The 24,004-nt window shown below is 43.9% G+C and overlaps 1 protein-coding gene across 4 annotated transcripts in view; it reads left to right on the forward strand.

The window, feature by feature from the left end:
- Window positions 1-2,297: 2,297 nt before the first annotated feature.
- Window positions 2,298-24,004, forward strand: part of LOC139570306 (uncharacterized) — a 59,399-nt gene continuing 37,692 nt past the window's right edge. For 2 of the 4 annotated variants that reach the window (XM_071392086.1, XM_071392088.1), the window contains exons 1-2: window positions 2,298-6,335; window positions 6,444-6,576. In XM_071392086.1, coding sequence (XP_071248187.1) covers window positions 5,223-6,092 — 870 coding nt within the window. In that variant the 5' untranslated portion in view covers window positions 2,298-5,222 and the 3' untranslated portion in view covers window positions 6,093-6,335; window positions 6,444-6,576. Of the gene's footprint in view, window positions 6,336-6,443; window positions 6,577-6,704; window positions 7,855-24,004 lie in introns of those variants that run through there. The other 2 variants (XM_071392085.1, XM_071392089.1) reach the window with 2 other exon arrangements.

The following is a 24,004-nucleotide window of genomic DNA, read 5'->3' on the forward strand; positions in this document are numbered from 1 at the left end:
GAGTGATCGGGTTGGATACTGCTCTGTGACCGTGTCTCATGTCAGCCAAAGTGGGTTCAGCTGAGATGAACAGAGCACCAGAGAATCGGACGCTCTCATATGGGTTCTACACTTCAATAATAAGCCACATTTTAGTGACCTACTTCAGGCTTTTCTTGAGAGAGATGGCTATAGCGAGCAGATGGTTTTTCCTAACAGCACTGAGGGTAGTGTGATGTCCAGCTGAGAGCGACGCTCTCGAACCACAATGTCATGTTGTGCTGGAACAGCTGAAATGTTTTTTTATATATTTATTTTTGAGACACAAATCGACTAATAATTGTTTTAAAAAAGCCATCCATTTATCTCTAGAGGATAATTAGTGTAACAAAGCCTTTTATATGATATTTGGTTGCTTAGTCCATAGACGTTAATAACTGCTTAGTCATTCAAATGCTTGCGGTTTTACTTCAATCATATAACCTTTTCATTATTAGCAATACATTTTTTTCCAGTATAATCCGGCTACAAAATGTTTTCAAGGAGCAATTACTTGTCAATCGGGTGTTCTAAGGATGTCCTCTTGAAATGTGGGCAACACACACATCAAATGCTTGGAACTCTGCACAGGTGCTCCACAAAGCAAGGAAAACAGGGCAATTTGAGCTGAAAGGCAATTACACCAGAACAACCCTCGTGTCCTGTTCCCACAGACGCGACGGCTAACGCTGAGTGGCAAATCAAAAGGAATCCGAGGACCTTCATTTGCATGTGAAATGGCTTCCTACTTCCTATGATGACTTGGCCGTTATATTTCCATGTTACACAGAGTGAACCAGCGGCAGTCGAACAACCCCAGCCTTCCACTGGGGATTGATTTTGACTTGACATGGATCACTGCATTCCTTCTATTCACGCTTTTTTTTAAAGAAGTCGAAACTCAATGGGATGTCGACATGGTAATTCACCCGTTTGCTGCGTTGCCTCTGTGTCATTTTGAATGTCTTCTCATCTAACGGTAAGGGTGACATTTTCCGTCAGGCGCACCGCTGCACTACTCTATGAACATGGCCACGTCATGCTACTTCAAAGTCCAATCATGTCCCTACAATAACCATGTTCAGAATGTCCTGGGTACAGTACTCTCCAACAGAAAGTCAACGGGAGGCTGCTATCTTCACTACGTTCATAGCTGCCGAACTTCTCAATGAAAAGGGAGGGATGCAGTGCTATTGGACTTTGCTCCGTAGAGAAAGGATCCGATTTCAAGTATAATGTATTTCCTTGGAACCCCTTGAACCCAGTTACTTAGCTGCAAAACTGTTACTTTTGCCTCGAAAGACTTTCTTGGTGGTCTGAGACTCGCCCAATACTAGAGATATTCTGACATCTTTACACGCCTGAAATAAGAGAGGATTCTTCAGTGCCTGTGTTGATATGAAGTATATCTGCGTTGACAAGTACAGTAGGAACAGTCTGTGCTCTCTTGGAATTGGTTCTCTTTCAAAGATTTTTGTTCTTGATTGGTTGCATCCTTCACCATGTACATGGACTAAGTACTGGGACATGCCAAATTGATTTGTACCCGGTAATGGCCTCCAGAGTCCTCTGGAAGTAGACTATTATTACATTTGAACCCTCTTTGCGAAAATGTGACTTGTGCGTTCCTGACTTCATTCGAACTTATTGCTTTCTTTTGATGATGTGGGAGTTGTACATTCAATGATTACTTTGAGAATTGATTTTTAACCAACCAGTGGAATAGTCCCAGAATGGCAAACTCTGCTCAACCTGCACGCTGGCCAACCCATATGGGTAGACCAAGGTATCATATACTAAACCTGTACTTATGTCACAGGTGTGACTCATTTGCAATGTTTAATCTAACAAGTATTTTTATTGGTTCATTGCCTGGCCATGTGACTTGCGCTGCATGTATTTAAACCCACCTTTTTTTGTGCTTCTTGGTGGCTGTCAATAGGAAGTGATGCAGTCTGTAGGCATGGTGGAACTTTTGAGAAGAGCATGTAATGGCTTTGTTTAGTGAGAGAAGATGGCTAAAATGGAGTATGATAAAATAGAATGTATGAAGAAATGGTTGCCTGCCTGCTGGACTGTGTCACTTCCTCTGCCTCTTTTTGTTTGGTTTGTGTTGGTTTGTTGTATTTTAAATAGCATGGTTTGTAAAGCTAAAAGAATAAGAAAATGACACGAAGTGTGGACATGATTTATGGAACTGGAATGTGAACTGAGAACGTGTCTGAACTTTGATTTCAACTTGTGGAGAAAACTATGCCTTAAGGAAATAAATGTTAACTTCCCTTTTTTGTTGTCTGCCTCTGCTTCCACTCTGCTTGCTCAACCCAGACCTAGAAACTGTCACGTTCGACGCCGTGACACTTGCATCTAGAAGGCGCTGTACATTCTCCAAAACAGAGGCCTCTACCAACCAACCTGTGATATACGACACCAAATGTCTGAGTTGTGGCCTGTAATCTGGTGTTGACAGGTACTGTGTGTTATCAGATGGGCAGGCTGCCACAGATCGTAACATGTGAGTTTAGTCAGGACGCAGCCTATCCTCACCTCCCATTGGTTTGACAGAGCTGCTTTAATGGCCCCTAAGGCTCGTTGTCTTTATTCCTCATTGATTATTTTAGCACAATCCGGGGTTCATTTTAACAGGAACAAATGAGTAGGGATGGCTTAGTGGACTACTGAGGTGAGAAATGTTTATGAATGGATTTCAACTAGTGTTACCTATATCACACTGTGTTCAAATATTGTTCTATGTAACTAACTGACAATCTAGACTGCTTTGTGTATTTCAAGACGAGACAACTTTTTTTTCTGTGCTAGCTTGTTAACAGATCAAATCGTGATTAAATGACGACACCCTCTTGCCTGTTGCGTTTTCAAAATGCGGCAGGGTTACAACTTGTCACGCTGGCTCTTGTGGAATGTAGCCTTCTGTTCAGTAGGCCTGACATTATTTCAAGTGGTCTTAGATAATTTACCCCACTAAAACAGGAACTTTATTAGGTTTAGGGCTTAATCAAATCAAACTTTATTTGTCACATGCGCCGAATACAAAAAGTGTAGACTTTACTGTGAAATGCTTACTCGCAAGCCTTTAACCAACAGTGCAATTCAAGAAGAGTTAAGGAAATATTTACCAAGTAGACTAAAATAAAAAGTAATAATAAAAAGTAACACAATAAGAATAACAATAATGAGGCTATATACAGGGGGCACCGGTACCGGGTCAGTGTGCGGGGGTACAGGTTAGTTGAGGTAATTTGTACATGTAAGTGGGGGTGAAGTGACTATGCATAGATAATAAACAGCGAGTAGCAGCAGTGTACAAAAGGGAGGAGGGGGGGTCAATGTAAATAGTCCGGTGGCGATTTTAGCTGTTGAGGAGCATCTTGGTCCTAGACTTGGCGCTCTGATACAGCTTGCCGTGCGGGAGCAGAGAAAACAGTCTATAACTTGGGAGAATGGAATGGACAATTTTATGGGCTTGGATGGCAGGAAGCTTGGTCCCAGTGATGTACTGGGCCGTTTGCACTACCCTCTGTAGCGCCTTACGGTCAGAGTCCGAGCAGTTGCCATACCAGGCGGTGATGCAACCGGTCAGGATGCTCTCGATGGTGCAGCTGTAGAACCTTTTGAAGATCTGGGGACACATGCCAAATCTTTTCAGTCTCCTGAGGGGGAATAGGTTTTGTTGTGCCCTCTTCATGACTGTCTTGGTATGTTTGGACCGTGATAGTTCGTTGGTGATGTGGAAACCAAGGAACTTGAAACTCTCAACCCGCTCCACTACAGCCCCGTTGATGTTAATGTGGGCCTGTTCGGCCTGCCTTTTCCTGTAGTCCACGATCAGCTCCTTAGTCTTGCTCACATTGAGGGAGAGGTTGTTGTCCTGGCACCACACTACCAGTTCTGTGACCTCCTCCCTCTAGGCTGGCTCATCGTTGTTGGTGATCAGGCCTACCACTGCTTTGTCGTCAGCAAACTTAGTGATGGTTTAATAGTCACATGTACAGGGTTGCAGATGTAACTATATGGTACAGTGAAATTAAGCTCAGAGTTCCAACAATGCAGGACAAAGTGAAATAATAAAACAAACAGTTAGTGAGAGTGCCAAACTGACCTTGGATCAGCATAAAAACACATCTTCCATGCGCATTATAACCAAAAACATCACACAAAAACAATATGTATAATAATAACTTTGGTCCGGCTTATATTCTCTGATATAATTTTTTTTTAAGATAACATGTTGCAGAATTGTTGTAATTGTTAGCTTGGGCAATAACTTCAAATCAACAAACATACACTATAGTTAGGCCTATATGATGGTTCAATCTCGTTAACAGACATTGTGCATTTTCAAATCGATCTGGATTCATGAACCGTCAGAACGCACCCTGACACGAATGTACAGTACCACTGTGATTCCCTATTAGTGGGGACAAAAATAGCTGGGAAGTTGAGTTGCTCCGTATTTGATTTGAAGGCTCAGAAAGGAAGCAGAGAAAGGGAATGACGTAGCTAACCTGTTAAGAGACTTAGCTACAGTATAAATGAAGTGGAAATGTATAGTTAGTGAGCTCTTTTGTCTTACATAGCCACAAGCTCATTTTTAACATTCTCATTGATCTTTTATGTCAAAATGTTTTCCTCATTGCCATGGGCAATGGGCACTTCCTGTTTTCTGTGGCAGCCCAAACTTAATTCAGAATGAGGGACCTTGAACATCAGGCTTCCAGCGATTTGACCAAAAACCTCAGTCAACCCCCAACCTTAGCCATCTTGACTCTACTATTGATCTCTCCAACCTGCAAGTCACATTCACTCTCTTTGTTACAGCTCCTTGCTCTATACCCCGATGCTACAGTGTGTGAAATGACGAGTGCAGGGACCTCTTCCTTCTCTCTGGCTCGTATCTTTTAGCAACCCTGAGGTCTGCGACGAGGTCCTAAGAATTCTGACGAGCATTTCCCAGAGCTTAACCTTCCATCCTTACTCCAAGCTGTGCTGTTCCTCTAATGTGGTGGTGAACATCTTGCCGAGGCTGCTTCAGGCCCTGTGGCCCTACCAGATGAAAGGCCCCTGTGACTGGCCCTGAGTGATCTGGCTGTCACCATGGTGAAGGCAGTGGTGGAGAACTTCTAACAGGTCTGAAGGCCCCTCCTGCACCTCAGGTCTATTACTCCCGTTCCACTGGTGTCAGGATGGTCCACTCACTCAACCATACGATCCAGCGCCTAGGCAGCCCAGAGAACCTGAAGAGGACTCTTTTCATCCAAAGTCTCTCTCTGATCAGCACCGACATTGAAGCTGTGACCACTGAAGTCCAGAGACTGTTTGAAGCGCCCACTGATTATATTACATTCAGCTCTATTCATGGTTGGTTATCAGAGGCCAAAGCAGTGGCCAATTGGAACGAGGTTCCTCCAAAGTGCCCTGACCAGCTGGTGATCCCATCAGAGCTCCTGAGGACCAGCTTTGGTCTGACAACCATCCTAATCTATGGTGGGACACTGGAGAAAGGCATCATCAACCTTCATGACCGGCCCCTCACAGATGACATCATCAACCAGCTTTTGCTGTGTGGGGGGTCAGTTATGAAGAAGAAGCGGAAAGCCAACTGGCATCTGGGCTGGGACCAGATCCTTGAGATGACAAACATCCATACCGACCTTCACTATGGTGGCACAGAGAAGATCTTAAAGTTTGCCACAACTTACAGCACCACCATGCTAACGAGGCACATGGTTCATCTTGTGGTTGAAGAAATTAAGAAGGCCAAGGACTCTTCGAACAACAAAATAGTTGGTAATGATGAATACCATGGAGGTGAGCTTGGTCATGTTCACTGTATGTATGCCCGGCACTGCGCCCTCCACCAGGCTTTGCCTCCGGCACAGGCTGTTCTGAAGCAAATTGTCGTCCGATTCCTGGAGAAGCTCTCTCCTCCTGCACCAAACGACAAAGTGTCAACGTCCTTCCCTTTGGCCAAGCAGTTCTGCACGCTGGTTCAGACAGTCATTGACAGATCCCACAGTCATTCACAGATCCACAGAGCTGGAGAAGTGTACTGACTCTGACAGTAAGAGCTACTGGGAGTACCTGAAGTGTGTTAACTATCACCCACCCCAGTGGTCTGGGGATTGAAGCCGTCTCTGGGGATGAGGAGAGATGTTTAATGGTGGCCAACATGATGGTCGAGAAACGTCTGGCTGACATCGAGCCCCAGCTGTGACACTACGATCTGAACCCAACCAGTAAGAGACAGAAGGAGATCAAGGTGATTGAATCGAACACCAGCTCCAAAGACCATTGAGGTGAGCAACACAACTTTTTTGAGTTCTCAAACTTTTATAGAAATGATCACTATTAGTAAATTGGTTGTAAAAAAAAAAAAAATGGTATTGTGTCTTTTCTGCTTTCAGTCTGTTGTGCGCGTGAATACTCCTGTGTCAACTAACCTGCTGACAACACCACCTGAGACTCCTGGGTCAACTCCACTGAGCACGGCCTCTATACACTGAGAAATGGATGAGGTAACAGCTGACCTCCAGTCAGGTAAGTTTGCACAGAGTCCCTTGTCATTAAGTCTTTTCACACTGTGATATACCTCATCTACTTGCCTGTGTTCGATTCTTTCGCAAGGTTAGTGTGTATTAGACATTGATCCTCTGTGTAATTTCCAGGAGATGTGGTCAAGTTGAAGAAGAGCAGAGTCAATCGTTTCCTCCGTAGACTTCTGTGCTGCTGCATCTAGTAAAAGATGTAGTGAACCTGACCTTCTGTTCACCTGCTTTTCACATGCCCTGCTCACCCCGCTCATCTCAGTTTAGATGGGATTTTTTTTTTCTGTTTTAGAATTTCACTGATTACTGTAGCGCCATCTAGGGGCCAATCAATGCCACTTTTGGCATGCCAGTTACTCTTTCAGGGTTTCACCTTCATGCCAAATGTTACAACCTTTTACAAATTGGTTGTTGAGTTATTGTCTGAAAATAAAGAAATAACTGAATAATCGGAACACTAACAAAAAATAGGACTTCATGCACTTTTACTGCTAGAAGCCCTAAAAGAAAAACTATGTTTAGATAAGATTGAATACATTAAATAAATTGCAGCGTTTTCATTAGTTAAAAAAAAAAAAATACAGTATTGATAAATGGATTGATTAATAATTGTAAATGTAAGTGACGGACAATTCATGGTCCAACAACACTTTGAATGTGTGTTTAGATTGAGCTTGTTGGCCAGTCTTTCCATGAATTTGTATTTCTTCAGTTCTCCAGAAGAGGGCAGTCTTGTCTAACATTTAAACCTATAAAATACTACGACCCGACATTTGAATTCATACTTCTAAAACAAGCCTGTTTGTCTTGACGGTAGTTGTTTAAATAGGTCTTAGTCTGTGTGGCTTTCATTCATTGTCGTGTATTCTTAAAAATTGAACACAACATTATTCCCATACAGGCTACAAACCAATTTGAAACTTTCTTCTGTATGTGGCTAAACTTTGAATAGGAAGGAGAGATGAGTAAGAATGAGGCATGTATTATTACGTTTGTTTGTTTGTGGTTGTGACCCTTTTTGGAGATCTCTGTGACATCATACTGTCGGCATATTTCCATCTCTTTTTATATCAGCCTCTTATTTCAGAGCTTTACAAAACAGACATTTCTCAAGTTCAAACACTATGGCTACTATCATGATTCAAGTTTATGGAGACAATTGAACTCTTTTCTTGCTTTTCCAATCACTTAATGACTGTTGCATTATGACAACACAAACCACATATATATTTGTAATATTTACTGTGCCCTCAATTAAAGGTGTGCATTACCTCTGATGCTGCCACTACACATTCATTGCTTTGTTGTTGTCTAACAATCTTACACAGACTGACATTTTCAAGAAAAACTCTCATCCTTCACAATGGTAGGCTTTGGAATGAGTCTGCTTTCTGACTATAAATGATCATCTTAGTTTTCACTGTTGGAGTTGGCCTAAATGCCTCACTTGGCTCTCTTGTTCCTCAAGTTGTTTTTCTCGTTTGGTGCCCTGTGGCACTTCTGTGTGGTTCCTCCAGAGAGCCATAAATTTTGACTTTGAGGCTCTCTGTGTCAGGGTAAAGCCCAACTGTCTGACACTGCAGGCTGGGCCAATTTGGTTCTTTGTGATTGCTCCTGCTCCCATGTTGCGTAGGAGGAACTGCTCTGGGAAGCTGTGGTTCTAGGTACAGAACTAGGATCAGTTGACCCACCCCAAAGCCATTAGGATATAAAGTGCCAAACTGGCCTGAGGTCAGTGTCTATTGTGTACGACTTCATTCTACCCTGTACCAGTAGACACTTGACCGCTGCAGGCGTACTGCTCTTACAGAAAGTTTAGTGCTATCCGGGATCCTTGTGACGACCCTACTGTAAAACCTAAGCCTAACTCTTACCTAACCATAACCATAACTCTTACCTAACCCTAACCTTTATCTTAACCCTTACCTTTACCAGTTTATTTCATTTTCAGTGGGGGTAGGGAATTCCCAAGGATTCCAGATAGCAAGGACCCTTACAGAAAGGGCTACAGAACTGTTGGTAAAACATTCTGGAATGGCTGTGTTGGTGTATGCTAGAGAGAGTATTATTTTCACAAGTTTATTACAACATGTTACAGATGTAGTATCTTAGGTTGATCACTGTTTTGCAGGAGAAATATAAATTGTGTAGTGTATTTGAGGTTTAAAAACACTTCTGAAGTTTTTAATTTCCACTTTGAAATTCCAGATTGGATTTTCAACCCCTACAAAAATGTCCGTTAGTTATAATCGACATAATAATTCACATTTCCTGTTTCTGCGATTTATATTTTGGCTGTAGCAAATTGGCTCAAATTAAGATCCTACATCTGTACATACTTTTGTTGGCCTTACTTTGCTCTGTTGACATCTCAGACACCCTGGACCCATTCCAATTCGCATACCGCCCCAACAGATCCACAGATGACGCAATCTCTATTGCACTCCACACTTCCCACATGAACAAGAGGAACACTTACTCTATGTGACAATGCTGTTTGTTGACTACAGCTCAGCGTTCAACACCGTAGCGCCCTCAAATCTCATCACTAAGCTCAGGACCCTGAGACTAAACACTTTCTTCTGCAACTGGATCCTGGGCTTGCTGACGGGCCGCCCCCAGGTGGGAAGGGTAGGCAACTACACATCCACCGTGCTGACCCTCAACATGGGTGCCCCTCAGGCGTGAGTACTTAGTCCCCTCCTGTACTGCCTGTTTACCGACAACTACGTGGCCGCGCAGGACCATCAAATTTGCTGATGACACAAAGGTGGTAGGCCTAATCACCGACGACGATTAGAGAGCCTATAGGGAGGAGGTCAGAGAGCGACGACAACCTCTCCCTCAACGTCGGCAAGACAGAGGAGCTGATTGTGGACTACAGGAAACGGACGGCTGCGCACGCCACCATACGCATCGACGGGGCTGTAGTGGAGCGAGTATAGAACTTCAAGTTCCTAGGTGACCACATCACTGAGGAATTAACGTGTTCCACACACACCAACACAACTGTGAAGGGGGCACGACAATGGCTGAAAAGATTTGGCATTGTCCCTTAGATCCTCAAAAAGTTCTACAGCTGCACCATTGAGTGCATCTTGACTGGCTGGATCACGTTTGGTATGGCAACTGCTTGGCATTCGGGTAGTGTGTATGGCCCTGTACATCACTGGGACCGAGTTCCCTGCCATCCAGGACCTCTATACCAAGTGGTGTCAGAGGAAGGCCCAAAAAATTGTCAACAGTCATAGACTGTTGGGTTAACTATTTGGTTAGCTATTTGGTTAACTATTGAACTATCTGCATTGATCCTTATGGCACTAACGTTTTTTGACTCATCACATACGCTGCTGCTACTGTTTATTACCTATCCTGTTGCCATATGTACATATTTAAGTCAATTACCTTGTACCCCTGCACATCGACTCGGTTCTGATACCCCGTGTACAGTATATAAGCATTTCACTGTCAGTCTACACGTGTTGTTTAATAACATTTGGTTGATTTGATTCTCTTGAGGAGATACCGGTGTTTTCGCTATGCTTTACAGTCCTATTTCGCACAACTAAGACAATTAGCAGCTTCCAAACCAGTCAAACTGAAAGCACCTGTCATCACCAAGCAGTAGACGGTGAAGGTGACCCCTGGCAACACACTCAGACAGGAGCTGGTCGTGTGGACGCCTTATCTCCTCAGTTACGCTGTATGACGGTGCGTGCAGCTCCATTGGAGCGACACAAACACAACAAACCCTCCTAACACAACAGTATCCTCGGTGACTGATTTGGAGCGCTCTGTCGGAGGCCAGCGAAGTATAGATGACCTACAGGCTTTGAAGTTGTCCAAGTATTTGGAGACGCTTTAGGCTTGTTTGTCTCACTGAATGCCCATAGGCCTACATAACGCTGTCATGGGAGTGAGAGTTTAAGAGGCAGCCAACAAACAGTTGCTTGGAAATGCTTATTTTTTTTTTTTTTAACTTGAGGTAATATCAATGTGGAGCGCTTCAATGTATGAAACGGTTCTACTCATGAACTTGAACCTAGATTCAGAATAGTTCAGTCAGGTCAATTTCATATTAGCAGCTGTAAGCTAGTTATTTCATCGGCTCTCTCATCTGTTTGAGTCATCTGTGTACATGTACTTTTTGCCTGATTTAAGTAGTATGTCTAATTGCTTGGTAAGAACCACTTGGTCCCCAGGGCCTATAATCGGACCAGTCAGAGATGTGCTTATTGCTTGTCACGCCTGCTCCCGCTCTACCTCTCTGGCGCTCGAGGGCGCCAGGCTGCCCTTCATTACGTACACCTGTCGCCATCATTACGCGCAGCAGCGCTCACTGGACTCACCTGGACTCCTTCCCGTTGTTGATTGCCCCGTCTATAACTGTCTGTTCCTCCGTTGGTTCCCCGTGTCGCCATTATTGTCATTTCCGTTTCCCCTGTCCGGACGCTGTCCGTATTATGTTCCTGTCCGTGGTTATTAAATGTTCACTCCCTGTACCTGCTTCTCGTCTCCAGTGTCTGTCCTTACATTGCTAGGTCATAATTGGACCAGTCAGAGATGTGCTTGTTGCCAAATCTCGTGGCGTCGTCGTCTCGCAGAAAATGTGCTCGTCTCTGACCCAATTACTCATTCATTCATTTGTTCATTCATTCAGAAACCCTCAGGAGATTAAAAGCCAAGTGCATGATTACGCCTTAAATCAATCTGCACATTTAGTGGTCTTCAAGCAGCAATCAGTTGGCCCAGAGTCATCAATTCACCATGAATGGCCATCTACTGTAGGCATTTAAAGTCACAGAAAGTTCTGTATCTTGGGGAAAATTGCTGTCTAACTGGAACAGATACAGAATGTGACAGATTTAAGTCACATGAATTCTACATTGGAGGATCAGTGCGATCTATTCCATTTCCTCAACCTTTATGGGTATCATCCTTGTCTTTGTGGTTGTGATGGGGTCTAGGGCCACACAGACAGTGTCCTAGTGTCTTCATTTTACCAGTGTGTGGGTGGGTGTATGAGACTTAACTGACTTCAGTCAGCCGCTGCATGTCTGTTTGAGAGAGAGACAGGCAGTGTGGTTGGGGCAGTGACACTTAATAACAGCTCTCGTCTCTCCTCTCTGCACTCACCTTAATAATAGACAGCTCTCATCTCTCTCCTCTCTGCTCTAACCTTAATAACAAATAGCTCTCGTCTCTCTCCTCTCTGCTCTTACCTTAATAACAGACAGCTCTCATCTCTCTGCTCTCACTTTAATAACAGACAGCTCTCGTCTCTCTCCTCTCACCTTAATAACAGACAGCTCTCGTCTCTCTCCTCTCACCTTAATAACAGACAGCTCTCGTCTCTCTGCTCTCACCTTAATAACAGACAGCTCTTGTCTCTCTCCTCTCTGCTCTCACCTTAATAACAGACAGCTCTCGTCTCTCTGCTCTCAACTCAATAACAGACAGCTCGCTTATCTCTGCTCTCACCTTAATAACAGACAGCTCTCGTCTCTCTGCTCTCACCTTAATAACAGACAGCTTCTATCCACACACGTTGATGCCCTTGGCTTTAATACACATCGTCTCTCTCTTTCTCTCACTCCTTCCCTTCCCCCTCCTCTCCCTGCTATATTTGCAGGCAGCTTTAGCGCCAGACACCCTGAGGCAGCAGTAGCGCCAGTGAGTCTTCCCACCTCTGTTTTTGTGGTGGGAGATGACATGTGGAAGCTTTGAAGGGCAGGAGGAGGGCGGGAGAGCGGAGGAACACATCACTCTGCAGCAGAGGGACTGAAATGTCATGTGGCCTGCAGTCCGCCCAGATTCCCTGGCTGTCTATGTGGGCAGTGAGGAATGGCGACAGGAAGAACCCCCCCCCCCCCCCACCACCTCATCCTCCTTCCCTCGTTCTCTCACTCCTTCTCCGGTCTCCCCCCTTTTCCCCCCCACCATACTCTCTCTCCCTCTCAGATTTGGGCCACATTTTAACTGTGTGTGAAATCCGATTTTAGACGAATGGTTGCAAAAGTAGTTTTTCCCCCTGTGTTTTCTCCTGGGCGTGACGACCTGTCTCTCATAGCTCAATGGTGTGTGAATGGGCAGGTGTGAATGAGCAGAACAGACCGAACATGTTGAATGCAGATCCTCAGGCATTACACACCCCTGAAGAAGAGTGAGGAAATCAACAGTACTTTTCCAAAAGTGGAGCAGGTTTGTGTTTGTAGTCATGTACGAAGCTGGACACACCACCTGACACTGAGGCCATTGTTGACGAATTATAAAAAACAAATGTCTGTGAGAAAAAAAGCTTGCTATTGACATTTTTAGGGGGGAAACCCAAGCTTGTCAAAATGTATGTAAAACCGTATTAGGCTACATCTCTGTGTTGTGCCTAAAAAATAGTAGGGATTACAGAGGAGGCCAACAAACCCTCCAGACAATTGCTACTATGTTAGCATTATGGGGGCTTGAACAGTTTACACACTATAAAGGCAGTAGAAACACCTTGATATCTCCCAGTCATGGAAATAAAAGGATGAAAGGGAAATGAAAGTCTGTTGAGGGTTTGGTCTACTTTGATTGCCGCCTCTGATGGAACAGTTGTTTCATGTTACTTCTTCAACCTTACCTGGATGTTTTACTGTGGGTTATGTCATGTTTTGCCCTGGGTGTTACTCTACAAACCATCGTTGGAAAGTAACATCCAGAACATCACTACCAATTGTTATTAGGTGAATGTCAGTTGGCGGAGTGACTAAAGAGAGATCTTAACAGGACTCAGACTGTCTGTGTCGATGCATTGCAATTAGTATGTGAATGAGTGAGAGTGTGTGTCGGTTTGCCTATCTTTTACTAAAACCTTCTCCGGGGAAAACATCCAACAAGGTCGATTCCCACGCCGCCATCAAAGGGTAGCTTCGAGAGAAACCTAGGAACCTGACTTTCTAAGAATGCATCATACCAGTTATCGACTGAAGTGGCTGTCCAGACTCTCCACCCATCTCATGCCTACAGTGGGGTTTGTTGCGTCACTGATGCCATCGTAGCCTGGTTTGATATGATAGCCGTTACCACAGACACATTGGGGAGAGATTACAGGGTAAAGCAGTCATTACACAAACCATTAGTGCGACAAGGTGTTATTATGCAGTGGTCGTCAGGTGAGATGTCAGACCCGGGCTTTCCGAGACCAGCGCTCTCATCACAGAGGGGATAGCCTTGTGTTCTCGGACTGAATTCTCATGGGAATTCACAATGGCGTTTCATGTTAGACTGTCAAAGTATGACTTTTCATGGTACTTTCTCGTCAGATGTAATGAGACGGTTAATGTTACAGGTACAGCCGCGCATGCAGCGCCGATAGTTCGCTACGTACAGAGAAATCCAGCGCTTGTTTTGAAACATGAAACAGTATTGAATTGTCTAAAAAATAATGTTGAAATAATGTTTTTTTTTGTTTCACTTTTCTATGTCAAAGCCCCTAGCAACTCTTCCCTAAAGCGTGTTAAAAGCATCAGGAAAATGCTCACTATAACAAACGTGAATAAGAACATAAATTACACCAGCTTCCCCCCCCCCCCTCATCTAGTTGCATCTACATTTTCCGCGGCTGGCCTCCCAACTGCTGAGAGTGCTGTTCCTTGAAGCCGCAGTGTATTTTGAAACGAGCTTGAGAGATCCAGCGGCTCCAAAAGCAGGCACAAGGCTGCCAGTGTTCCAGTGTTCAGCCTGGGGCTTGGCACTCACCCTGACCAGAGGGGTCCAGCCAATGGCGGCACTCGCTGTGTGTGTGGGAAAGAAAGAATGAGAGTTTGTGAAGAGGTGCGTATGTATTTGTGTGTATTTGTGTGTATTTGTGTGTGCTGATCTAGAAACACCCTTCTACAAGTAGAGCTCTTCCTCAGAGCCTAGGTGAGTCAGAGAGTCTCATGTTTGGTAGTTTGCGGTTTTGTCCGTTTTTTTTGGTAATCAGCTCTCTCCCCCTCCAACCCCTATGGTAGAGTCTGCTTGTTACTGAGCTGGAGGCGGGCCAAGATGTGCACCGCAGGAATTGGACCAATCCACACAGTAGAAGACAGGGGGAGCATTGCTAAATTGGTTCCATACCTTGGCTGACAGTGGTTAGGTTTTTGAGCTCTGAGAAGAATGGCCTACACTGGTGATAGATAGTGAGCTGGTGACAATGACACAGCCGTCCCCAAATTCAATCATTATAGTTTCAACGCAACGTTCCCGCTGGTCACCTACATCAGTTCAACGTCTATTCTTGAATTACATTTGGTTTAGTTGTCAACTAACATGACTTCAACGTGAAATCAAAAATAAAATTCACCATGTCATTGGATTTAGGTTAAAAGTTTGGTGATAAAAAAGACAAAATGCCCTTACGTTGATGACTTTTTTTCGAAACCAATCAGTTTTCCACGTTGATTCAACGTCATCACATCGATTCTTTTGCGGGTTTGGTTGAAATGGCGTGGAAACAACGTTGATTTAACCAGTTTGAGCCCAGTGGGATGTAATGAACTGTAATTGATGTCGGGCCTACATCGGATCGGTAGAGAGGGGACGACACATAAAACCCAGAGTCGTACTGTTTACACACATGGATATGACATTAGTCCGGAAAGCTCTATGAATATGTCAGTCAGAGTGTTCATCTGTCTTCGTCCTCCGTCGGAATATCCTCCCGGGGTCTGGAAGTCTAGAACTCAAAACACGCAAAACCGCCACAGAAATCTAAATAAATGGCTGTATTTCTTCTCCTTTTGTCTGGTCAGGATACTCTGCTGTGGCGTTGCCAAGTTGAGCATCTACATTTGGGTTTGGCTGTTCCCTCCTCCCGTCTGCTCGGTCGCCCCATAAACCACAGGAAAGGGAAGCCGGAACCCTCCGAAAGCTCCGAAAATATTGTCCTGGGTAAAAATGGCCACTTGAATGGCAACATTCAGCCCCCGTCCACTACAAAAGGACTTTAACAGAGAGAGAAAGAGATGTGCAGTTTCATTTTTGTTTCTGCTTTTCTAGCTACAGTTACACTGTCATTTTCTCTTTTATTTAACAGTTAATGTGAATACAGTGTATGATTCATATACTGTATCTACTGCAACGACACTTTTTTTTTATACGTTGTTTGTTTACTTGTGTTTGTATTCCATCGTCACTTGTCTGCTGGTAGTTGCATTTGTGGATTTATAGGGAAAGAGAAACTTCATTCATAATGAGGTCAGGTCTGTCACGCTCTAGCTGTACTAGTAATGCCTAGCCATGAAAGTGACTTGAAATGTGGTGGAACTGTAGTCAAAGTCTCCGCATTGCCATCTTTTTCCATCCCACTACTATGGAACTTTATCTCCAACAAACACATATACAGATGCAGGATCTTAATTGGAGCCAGTTTGGAAAATAATCCTGCAGAAACAGGAAATGTGAATTATTATGTGGATTTGAATTAATGGATTTGTAGGGGTTGATATTTTTGGAGGGGTAAAGGAAAATCAAGTCTGAAATTTCAAAGTGGAAATTACTTATTTCAGAAGCCTTTTTAAACCTAAAATATACTAAAATGTCCTGCCTGCATTGCAGGAAAGTTCTCCTACAACAGGGTGATCAAACTAAGATCTTACATCTGTAAACACACACTCACATAAAACCTCCAATGCCACCCAACACACACAGACACACACATCCTGGCACTCAAATGCAATCACTCACTCACACACATACAAACAAACACACAAACAGCCCCCCCACACACATTATCCTGGTGTCTTTGATGGAAGCTAAAGCGTGGTCTATATGGGTGGTGTGTGTGTGTGTGTGTGTGTGTTTTATATTTGCGTGTGCATTAGTGTCGGTGTCCTCCCTAAGTGGGGAGGGCCATCTGGTCACCCCGCCATCGCTGTCCGTGGTCCCTGTGAAGTGCTGTCAGCGTAGCCGCTGCGGTCGACTGTGGCGACTGAATGCTTGCTGCACAGCAACATCCAGGCTGGGCTCTCACCTCAGAAAAGGAGATTTGGGTTTTCTCAAATGGAGGGGTTGCTCTTGAGCTATTTACAGAGCCTTGTACCGGTCCAGTGCCACCCACGATATTCCATATGAGAACCAGTGTGTGTTGTGTGGTGGGAAGGGGGTTTGAGGTGGGGGGGGGGGGGGGCGGAGTGTGTGTGTGTGTGCTTGCGCATGCACTTGTGTGCACAATCTCTGAGTGCATAATGTAAATGTTTGAAATTAATGGAATGTTCCATAGAATGACCTATTATCTTGTTATCACGTCATCCATTATCATCCACACTTCGCTTCTTTCTTGTCGACCATTTTAATTGAAAACAACCACAGTACGGTACTTATTTGTAACCCAGAGATGATTTGATATTGAGATAAAAACAGCCGCATTGGGTCTTTAAGATTTAATTGAGAAGGTTTTTGGGAAAGCCTTTTCGTTTCTATCAGAAAGTTATCATTAGCATCCTTGCTAACCGCACACATGCACAGACAGGGAGGGTTATTCCTGTGCCGTTTCAGAAAGCTGATGCATTTTGTTCATGTCTTATGATTAACTCGGGCAAATTCCTGAATTTCCTAATAAGTTCAGCACATTTCGTTGATTTCCCACTAAGTTCAACTTATTTTATTTTGTTGAATTACATTTTAATGTCGCGATTCCGTGATTCTATCCGCGTTCTCGGCAACGCAGATTTTATATGGACCTAGGTATGGGGTAAATTGAGCATTATATAGACAGGGTAAGTTGAGCCGCTTTGGGGTACATTTCTGTACTGAATGAAATATTACCACCACCTTTTTAAAACCATGTATATCTTTATTTCACAAACACAGTTCAACACAATCACAATCATTTTTTCCCCCTGCTACTCTATCGTAGCCTCTCTTTCGCACAGGTACAAGTTTATTTTCTTTTTTGTCAATGTACCTCTTCAGTGTCTTGATTTCTTTGTTTTTCATCCCTTGCTGCTGCTCAAATGAACTTCTTCCCTTCTCTCACTTCCTTGGCTGCTCTTTCAAGAACTTCAAGGTGGGCCAGACCCCTGCTTGTTTTACGTTTGTATACACGGGGCATGATGTCTGCTCTGTAACAATAAAAATGCACTATCTTGAGTTCATATGCATATTATGCATAAAACTGACAGCATGTAGTCATCATTCGTATGGGGTATGTTGAGCCGTTGGCTCAACTTGCCCCTGGCTAAACGGCACAATTTACTACAAAGCAACCATTTTGACTATATTAGCCCACACCGCTACAAGGATGCACTTTCATGCTAGGTGCATGACCTCATACTATAGCTTATAGAGACCCCAACTGATGTATAACACAGTCTTAAAACGACCTACTTTGGTTTAGATACAAGCATCATGAAACCTATAACACAATACATTCATTTGACTTTATGAAAAAAAAATTGGGGGATCTAACTTCCTTACAGCTTTTTCCAACTGGTTTCTTCCTTCACAGACTCTGTGAAATAATGACCTCATCCTAAATATTTGGTCAATCAGTCACTTAACAGATTTTTTTTCTGCCAAATATACTTAAACTGTAAATTAGCTACTGCAAATAAAATGTAATTTTACTCATCTACAGTACTCTAGCTGAAATAATACCTCCTCCCCTGAATGCCTATCCAAGACGAAAGCAACCAAATAAACTCCCAAACGCCTACACGTTAAACACGCAAACCACCCAAGTGGGTACGACCTCCCGCAACTCCAAAGAAGTCTCTCCGGGTTGTGAATATTAGGTTAAGGTTATTTTCGGCAACCCCTGCCTTGCTCCAGGAGAAAATTACAGCACAGAGACGAGAAAAGAAAAAGAAAATCAGAAGTGGGCCGTCCCACCGTATAATTTTCCTGTTTCTATTTTCAAAGGATGAGGTATTCCTCGAGGAAGCTCTGTTCAATTTATGAGCCCTCTGGTCAGATAGTTGAGCTCAAATCAATGGGATGGGGCTCGTGCCGCTCCTCTCAAAGGGCTGATGTGACATGTCCGTGGAGCTTCTCGGTCTATCGTCTGAAAGAGCAGTTACCCTTACAGGACAAGACTAACTACTCAGCTTTATGGCACCGGTTGATCTCAGAAGTTATAGGGACGTTATCAAACAGAACAGGTATCCGTAAGTTTCAAAACAATATTAGTGCAGTGAGACTATTCAAATCCCTTGAGATTTTGTTATCAGGGGGCCTTGAATAGACATAAAACTAAAGCAATGTCAACATTTTAAACTAAACTGGCAATGAATCAAATAAAGCTTTCTTGCTACCTGCTTCGTGGAATGAATGTTATACACTGAGTGTAAAAAACATTAAGGACAACTTCCTAATATTGAGTTGCCCCCCCCCTTTCCCTCAGAAAAACCTCAATTCGTCCGGGCACGGACTCTACAAGGTGTCGAAAGCGTTCCACAGGGATGCTGGCCCATGTTGACTCCATTGTTACCCACAGTTGTGTCGAGTTGGCTGGATGTCCTTTGGGCGGTGGACCATTCTTGATACACATGGTAAACTGTTGAGCGTGAAAAACCCAGCAGCGTTGCATTTCTTGACGCAAACTATTGCGCCTGGCACCTACTACCATACCCCATTCAAAGGCACTTAAATATTTTGTCTTGCCCATTCACCCTCTGAGCTAAGGCTCAATTGTGTTTTAAAAATCCTTTAAAAAAACAATGCCATCTATCTCCTCCATCTACACCAGGTATTCCCAAACTGGGCTACGCGTACCCCTACGCGCAATGCCGTCGGGGGTACGCCAGATAAAAATGTGATTCACATAAAAATGTCTTTTTTTTCTCTTCACATTTTCAAACAGTCCATTTTTATTTTCCAACGGGGCTAAACATTTGGGTGAGTTTTTTTTCTTTCTCGCCTGAGTAGCCTCGTTTCGCTGCCTATCTACTGTTCAGCGAAATAACAACACAATGTCAAATACAGGTAGCCTAGTCAAATAATTAACATTCAATTAACCGTTACTCTCTGCGGGAAACCTTCACTCTTGCGCAGACATTTAGAAACGAAACATGACAATTTGAAAAATAAACCATGGGAGTTTTTTGAGGGAGAATAAAGACGACTTTCGAGTAGTAAGACAGATACTATTAATAAGAAAGGGCTAGAAGCGTCTTATATGGTGAGCTACCGAGTGGCTAAGACAGGCAAGCCCCATACTATTGTGGAGGACTTAATTATTCCCTCTGCCGCGGATATGGCTGAGACAATGCTGGGGGAAAAGGCCCAAAAAACTATACAGACAATGTCTTCATCAAACAACACTGTTTCACGAGGCATCAGCGACATGGCAGGAGATGGTTTGAAACAATTACTGCGTCGCATACAGGTCAGTGAATTATATGCGTTACAGCTGGTGGGCCTGGCACAGCTCCTGGTATATGTCCGTTACGTTTATGGGGGGTCAATTAAGGAAGACATCCTCTTCTGGAAACCAGGACAACATGAGAGGATATTTTTAAAGCACTGGACAGCTTTGTGACAATGGGCAGCGACCATGTAATGCTTTTACAACATACAGAAATGCGCTGGTTATCAAGGGGCAAAGTATTGACACGTTTTTATTAAGTGAGAGACGAGCTTAATAAAGTTTTCTTTACTGACCATCATTTTCTTGTCTGACCGCTTGCATGATGACGAGTTTCTCACACGACTGGCATATCTGGGTGATGTTTTTTTCTCACCTGAATGATCTGAATCTAGGATTACAGGGACTCTCCGTAACTATATTCAATGTGCGGGACAAAATTGAGGCTATGATTAAGAAGTTGGAGCTCTTTTCTGTCTACATTAACAAGGACAACACACAGGTCTTTCCATCATTGTATGATTTTTGTGTGCAAATGAACTCAAGCTTACGGACAATGTCAAATATGATATAGCGAAGCACCTGAGTGAGTTGGGTGCGCAATTATGCAGGTACTTTCCCGAAACAGACGAAACAAACAACTGGATTCGTTATCCCTTTCATGCCCCACCTCCAGTCCACTTACTGATATCTGAACAAGAGAGCCTCATTGAAATTTCAACAAGCGGTTCTGTGAAATCTGAATTTAATCAGAAGCCACTGTCAGATTTCTGGATAGGGCTGCGCTCAGAGTTTCTTGCCTTGGCAAATCGCACTGTCAAGACACTGCTGCCCTTTGCAACCACGTACCTATGTGAGAGTGGATTCTCAGCCCTCACTAGCATGAAAACTATATACAGGCACAGACTGTGTGTAGAAAATGATTTAAGACTTAGACTCTCTCCAATACAACCCAACATTGCAGAGTTATGTGCATCCTTTCAAGCACACCCTTCTCATTAACCTGTGGTGAGTTATTCAAAAATGTTGATGAACAAATAAGGTTTTAAATGTAAGATGTCTAAATAAATAGCAAAATTATTGATTATTATTATTTGTGCCCTGGTCCTATAAGAGCTCTTTGCCATTTCCCACGAGCCGGGTTGTGACAAAAACTCACACTCATTCTTATGTTTAATAAATGTATCGTATGGTGTGTGTGTGTGTGTGGCAGGCTTACAATGATGGCAAAAAACAACATTTGAGAGCGCACTGACCCTGGTGCTAGAGGGGGTACGCAGCTGGAGGTTGAATGTTTGAAGGGGTACGGGACTATAAAAAGTTTGGGAACCACGGCCTTAAAAGAATGATGATGATCACTGCTTACTCCTGCTGTGTTTACAGCATCAGACGTCTGCTGCTGTGCCATAATTATGCCAGTGGTGGAGAATCAAAGGTAAACCTGCCATTACTTTTGATACACACAGACAAGCGCCTGTACCTCTTCACAGACAGACACACACACATGTACAAACGCATGCACGGCGAACAAACACGCACACACGCACGCGCACAGTCTTGTACAGCTAACCTTGTGGGGGGGGACACAATTCTACATACATACATACATACACACACACACACACACACACACTTTCCTCTCCCGTCCATGCTTGTGAGTTCATAAAGTCCCTCAGAAAAACGTTTAGTTTTATACTGCCTTTGATCTCGACCCAAAAAGCACCACTCGCTATAATTACATACTTAATGTCACATGCTAAAATACGACCCGGCAATTCATTACACTTGAAAGTAGCAGACGTGGTGTGTTGACATACGATGCTGCTGATGCGTATGCTTATACCACTCCCCACATATTCATTATCAATACAGTTGAATGATAATACAAATCATGCATCATGTTCCCTGGAGGCATATCAACGATGTTGTATATCAGCGATTGCGATCTCATGAACAGTGGGTCACGCTCTTTCCGTCTTTCCGCTTCCCGTCCCGGGGCCCTTGCCCGCAGAATAGTGATAGGAGAAAGGGGGGACTGGAGCTGTGCTCTCTTTGCAGTACTGTGCTGGTTAATTATGGGTCTAAGTCGGTAGCTGTAGTTTTGCTCTGCTGGCCTGGCTGGGCGGGTAGTTGGAGCCAGTGGGTCTGGCACAGGGAGGTCTGGCCACAGACCCCGGCGGTGACGGCATGAAGTCTGGGACGAGTCAGAACACCAACTCCAGGGGTTTGGAGCATTCCTCGAATTCCCCTCCCTCCCTCCTACCATGGCTTCCTGGCTCCTCACTAGGCTAGAGTCTCCCCTGCATAGGCAAAAAGAGAGAGAGAGCAATGGCTTCCCTGTGTGTGTGTGTGTCACATAACATTTAAATTTGCCACATGCTTCGTAAACAACAGGTGTAGACTAACAGAGAAATGCTTACTTACAGCCCTTCCAAACAATGCATAAAGAAAGATAACACAAGGAATAAATACACAATGAGTAATGATAACTTGGCTATATACACAGGGTACCAGTACTGAGTCGATGTGCAGGGGTACGAGGTAATTGGGCTATATATGTACATGTAAGTAGGGATAAAGTGACTAGTCAACAAGATAGATAATAAGCAGCAGCGTATGTGATGTGTCAAAATGGGGTCAATTCAGATAGTCCTGGTTGCTATTTGGTTAACTATTTAGCAGTCTTATGGCTCGGGGGTAGAAGCTGTTCAGGGTCCTGTTGGTTCCAGACTTGGTGCATTGGTACCGCTTGTCGTGCGGTAACTGAGAGAACAGTCTATGACTTGGGTGGCTGGAGTTTAGAAGGGCCTTCCTGACACCGCCTGGCATAAAGGTCCTGGGTGGCAGGGAGCTTGACCCCAGTGATGTTCTGGGCCATATGCTCTACCCGCTACAGCGCCTTGCGGTCAGATGCCAAACAGTTGCCATACCAAGCAGTGCTGCAGCCAGTCAAGATGCTCTCAATGTGTGTGTGAATGCGTGTGTGTGTGAGAGAGACTCAGAGTGTGTGTTAATGAGCATGCGGTTGGGTAATGCAAATAATGTACAGTAAGGCTTGGATGCAGGACAGTATCTATCCAGCTTAATCAAAACATACTGTGTCCCTGGTTGATGTGCAAGCGTCTGTTGGCCAAGATTTCTCCCAGGGAGTGTGTTTGATGGTGTGTAGGATAGCTGAGTGTTTGCAGAATGAAAAAGAGGCACCGCGTGTCAATAAGCAAATATTTCCCATGACAAGTTTCCCATGGAATGTTTACCCTCTAATGACTAATGTACTTGCTATCTAGGGCCAAATCCTATGGCGATACACACATGCATTTCTTTAATAGGATGTCATGGTAAGTTCTACAAATGAAGGTAAGGAAAGTGATATATGTTGATATGACGTGTCTTGATATGTGGCTGATTGCTCAAACGGCACAGTGTGCGTTTCCCTAGCAGGTGCCCTGTAGGGTGAATGTCGTGTGTGTGTTTTCGAGGCGAGACATGCTGCAGACACTGACAGGTGTGTGGGCTGCTGGGGAACTAGAGGCGTGGTTACTGTGGACACGGTAATAACATAGATCAAAGCAGGTTGTGCGTCAAATGGCTCCAGTGTGTACGCAGCCCAGGGTCATCTTTACAAACCTCTATCACCATGACAAAACAATAAGGCATTTTCCACTGTCATTATGGAGACTAAAACATGGAATACATGTTAGCATGAAAGAGTTGAACAACCTTTGCTGTTGTTAGAAGGCTTGTAGCATGTTGGCATGAAAGAGTTGAACAACCTTTGCTGTTGTTAGAAGGCTTGTAGCATGTTGGCATGAAAGAGTTGAACAACCTTTGCTGTTGTTAGAAGGCTTGTAGCATGTTGGCATAAAAGAGTTGAACAACCTTTGCTGTTGTTAGAAGGCTTGTAGCTTGTAGCATGTTGGCATGAAAGAGTTGAACAACCTTTGCTGTTGTTAGAAGGCTTGTAGCTTGTAGCATGTTGGCATGAAAGAGTTGAACAACCTTTGCTGTTGTTAGAAGGCTTGTAGCTTGTAGCATGATAGTGTGACATGGGGAACCTTTTAGATTTCCACCACGATGGGGCACTTTAAGTTAAATC

This window comes from Salvelinus alpinus, chromosome 3, assembly GCF_045679555.1.
Source record: "Salvelinus alpinus chromosome 3, SLU_Salpinus.1, whole genome shotgun sequence".
Lineage (NCBI taxonomy): Eukaryota > Metazoa > Chordata > Actinopteri > Salmoniformes > Salmonidae > Salvelinus > Salvelinus alpinus.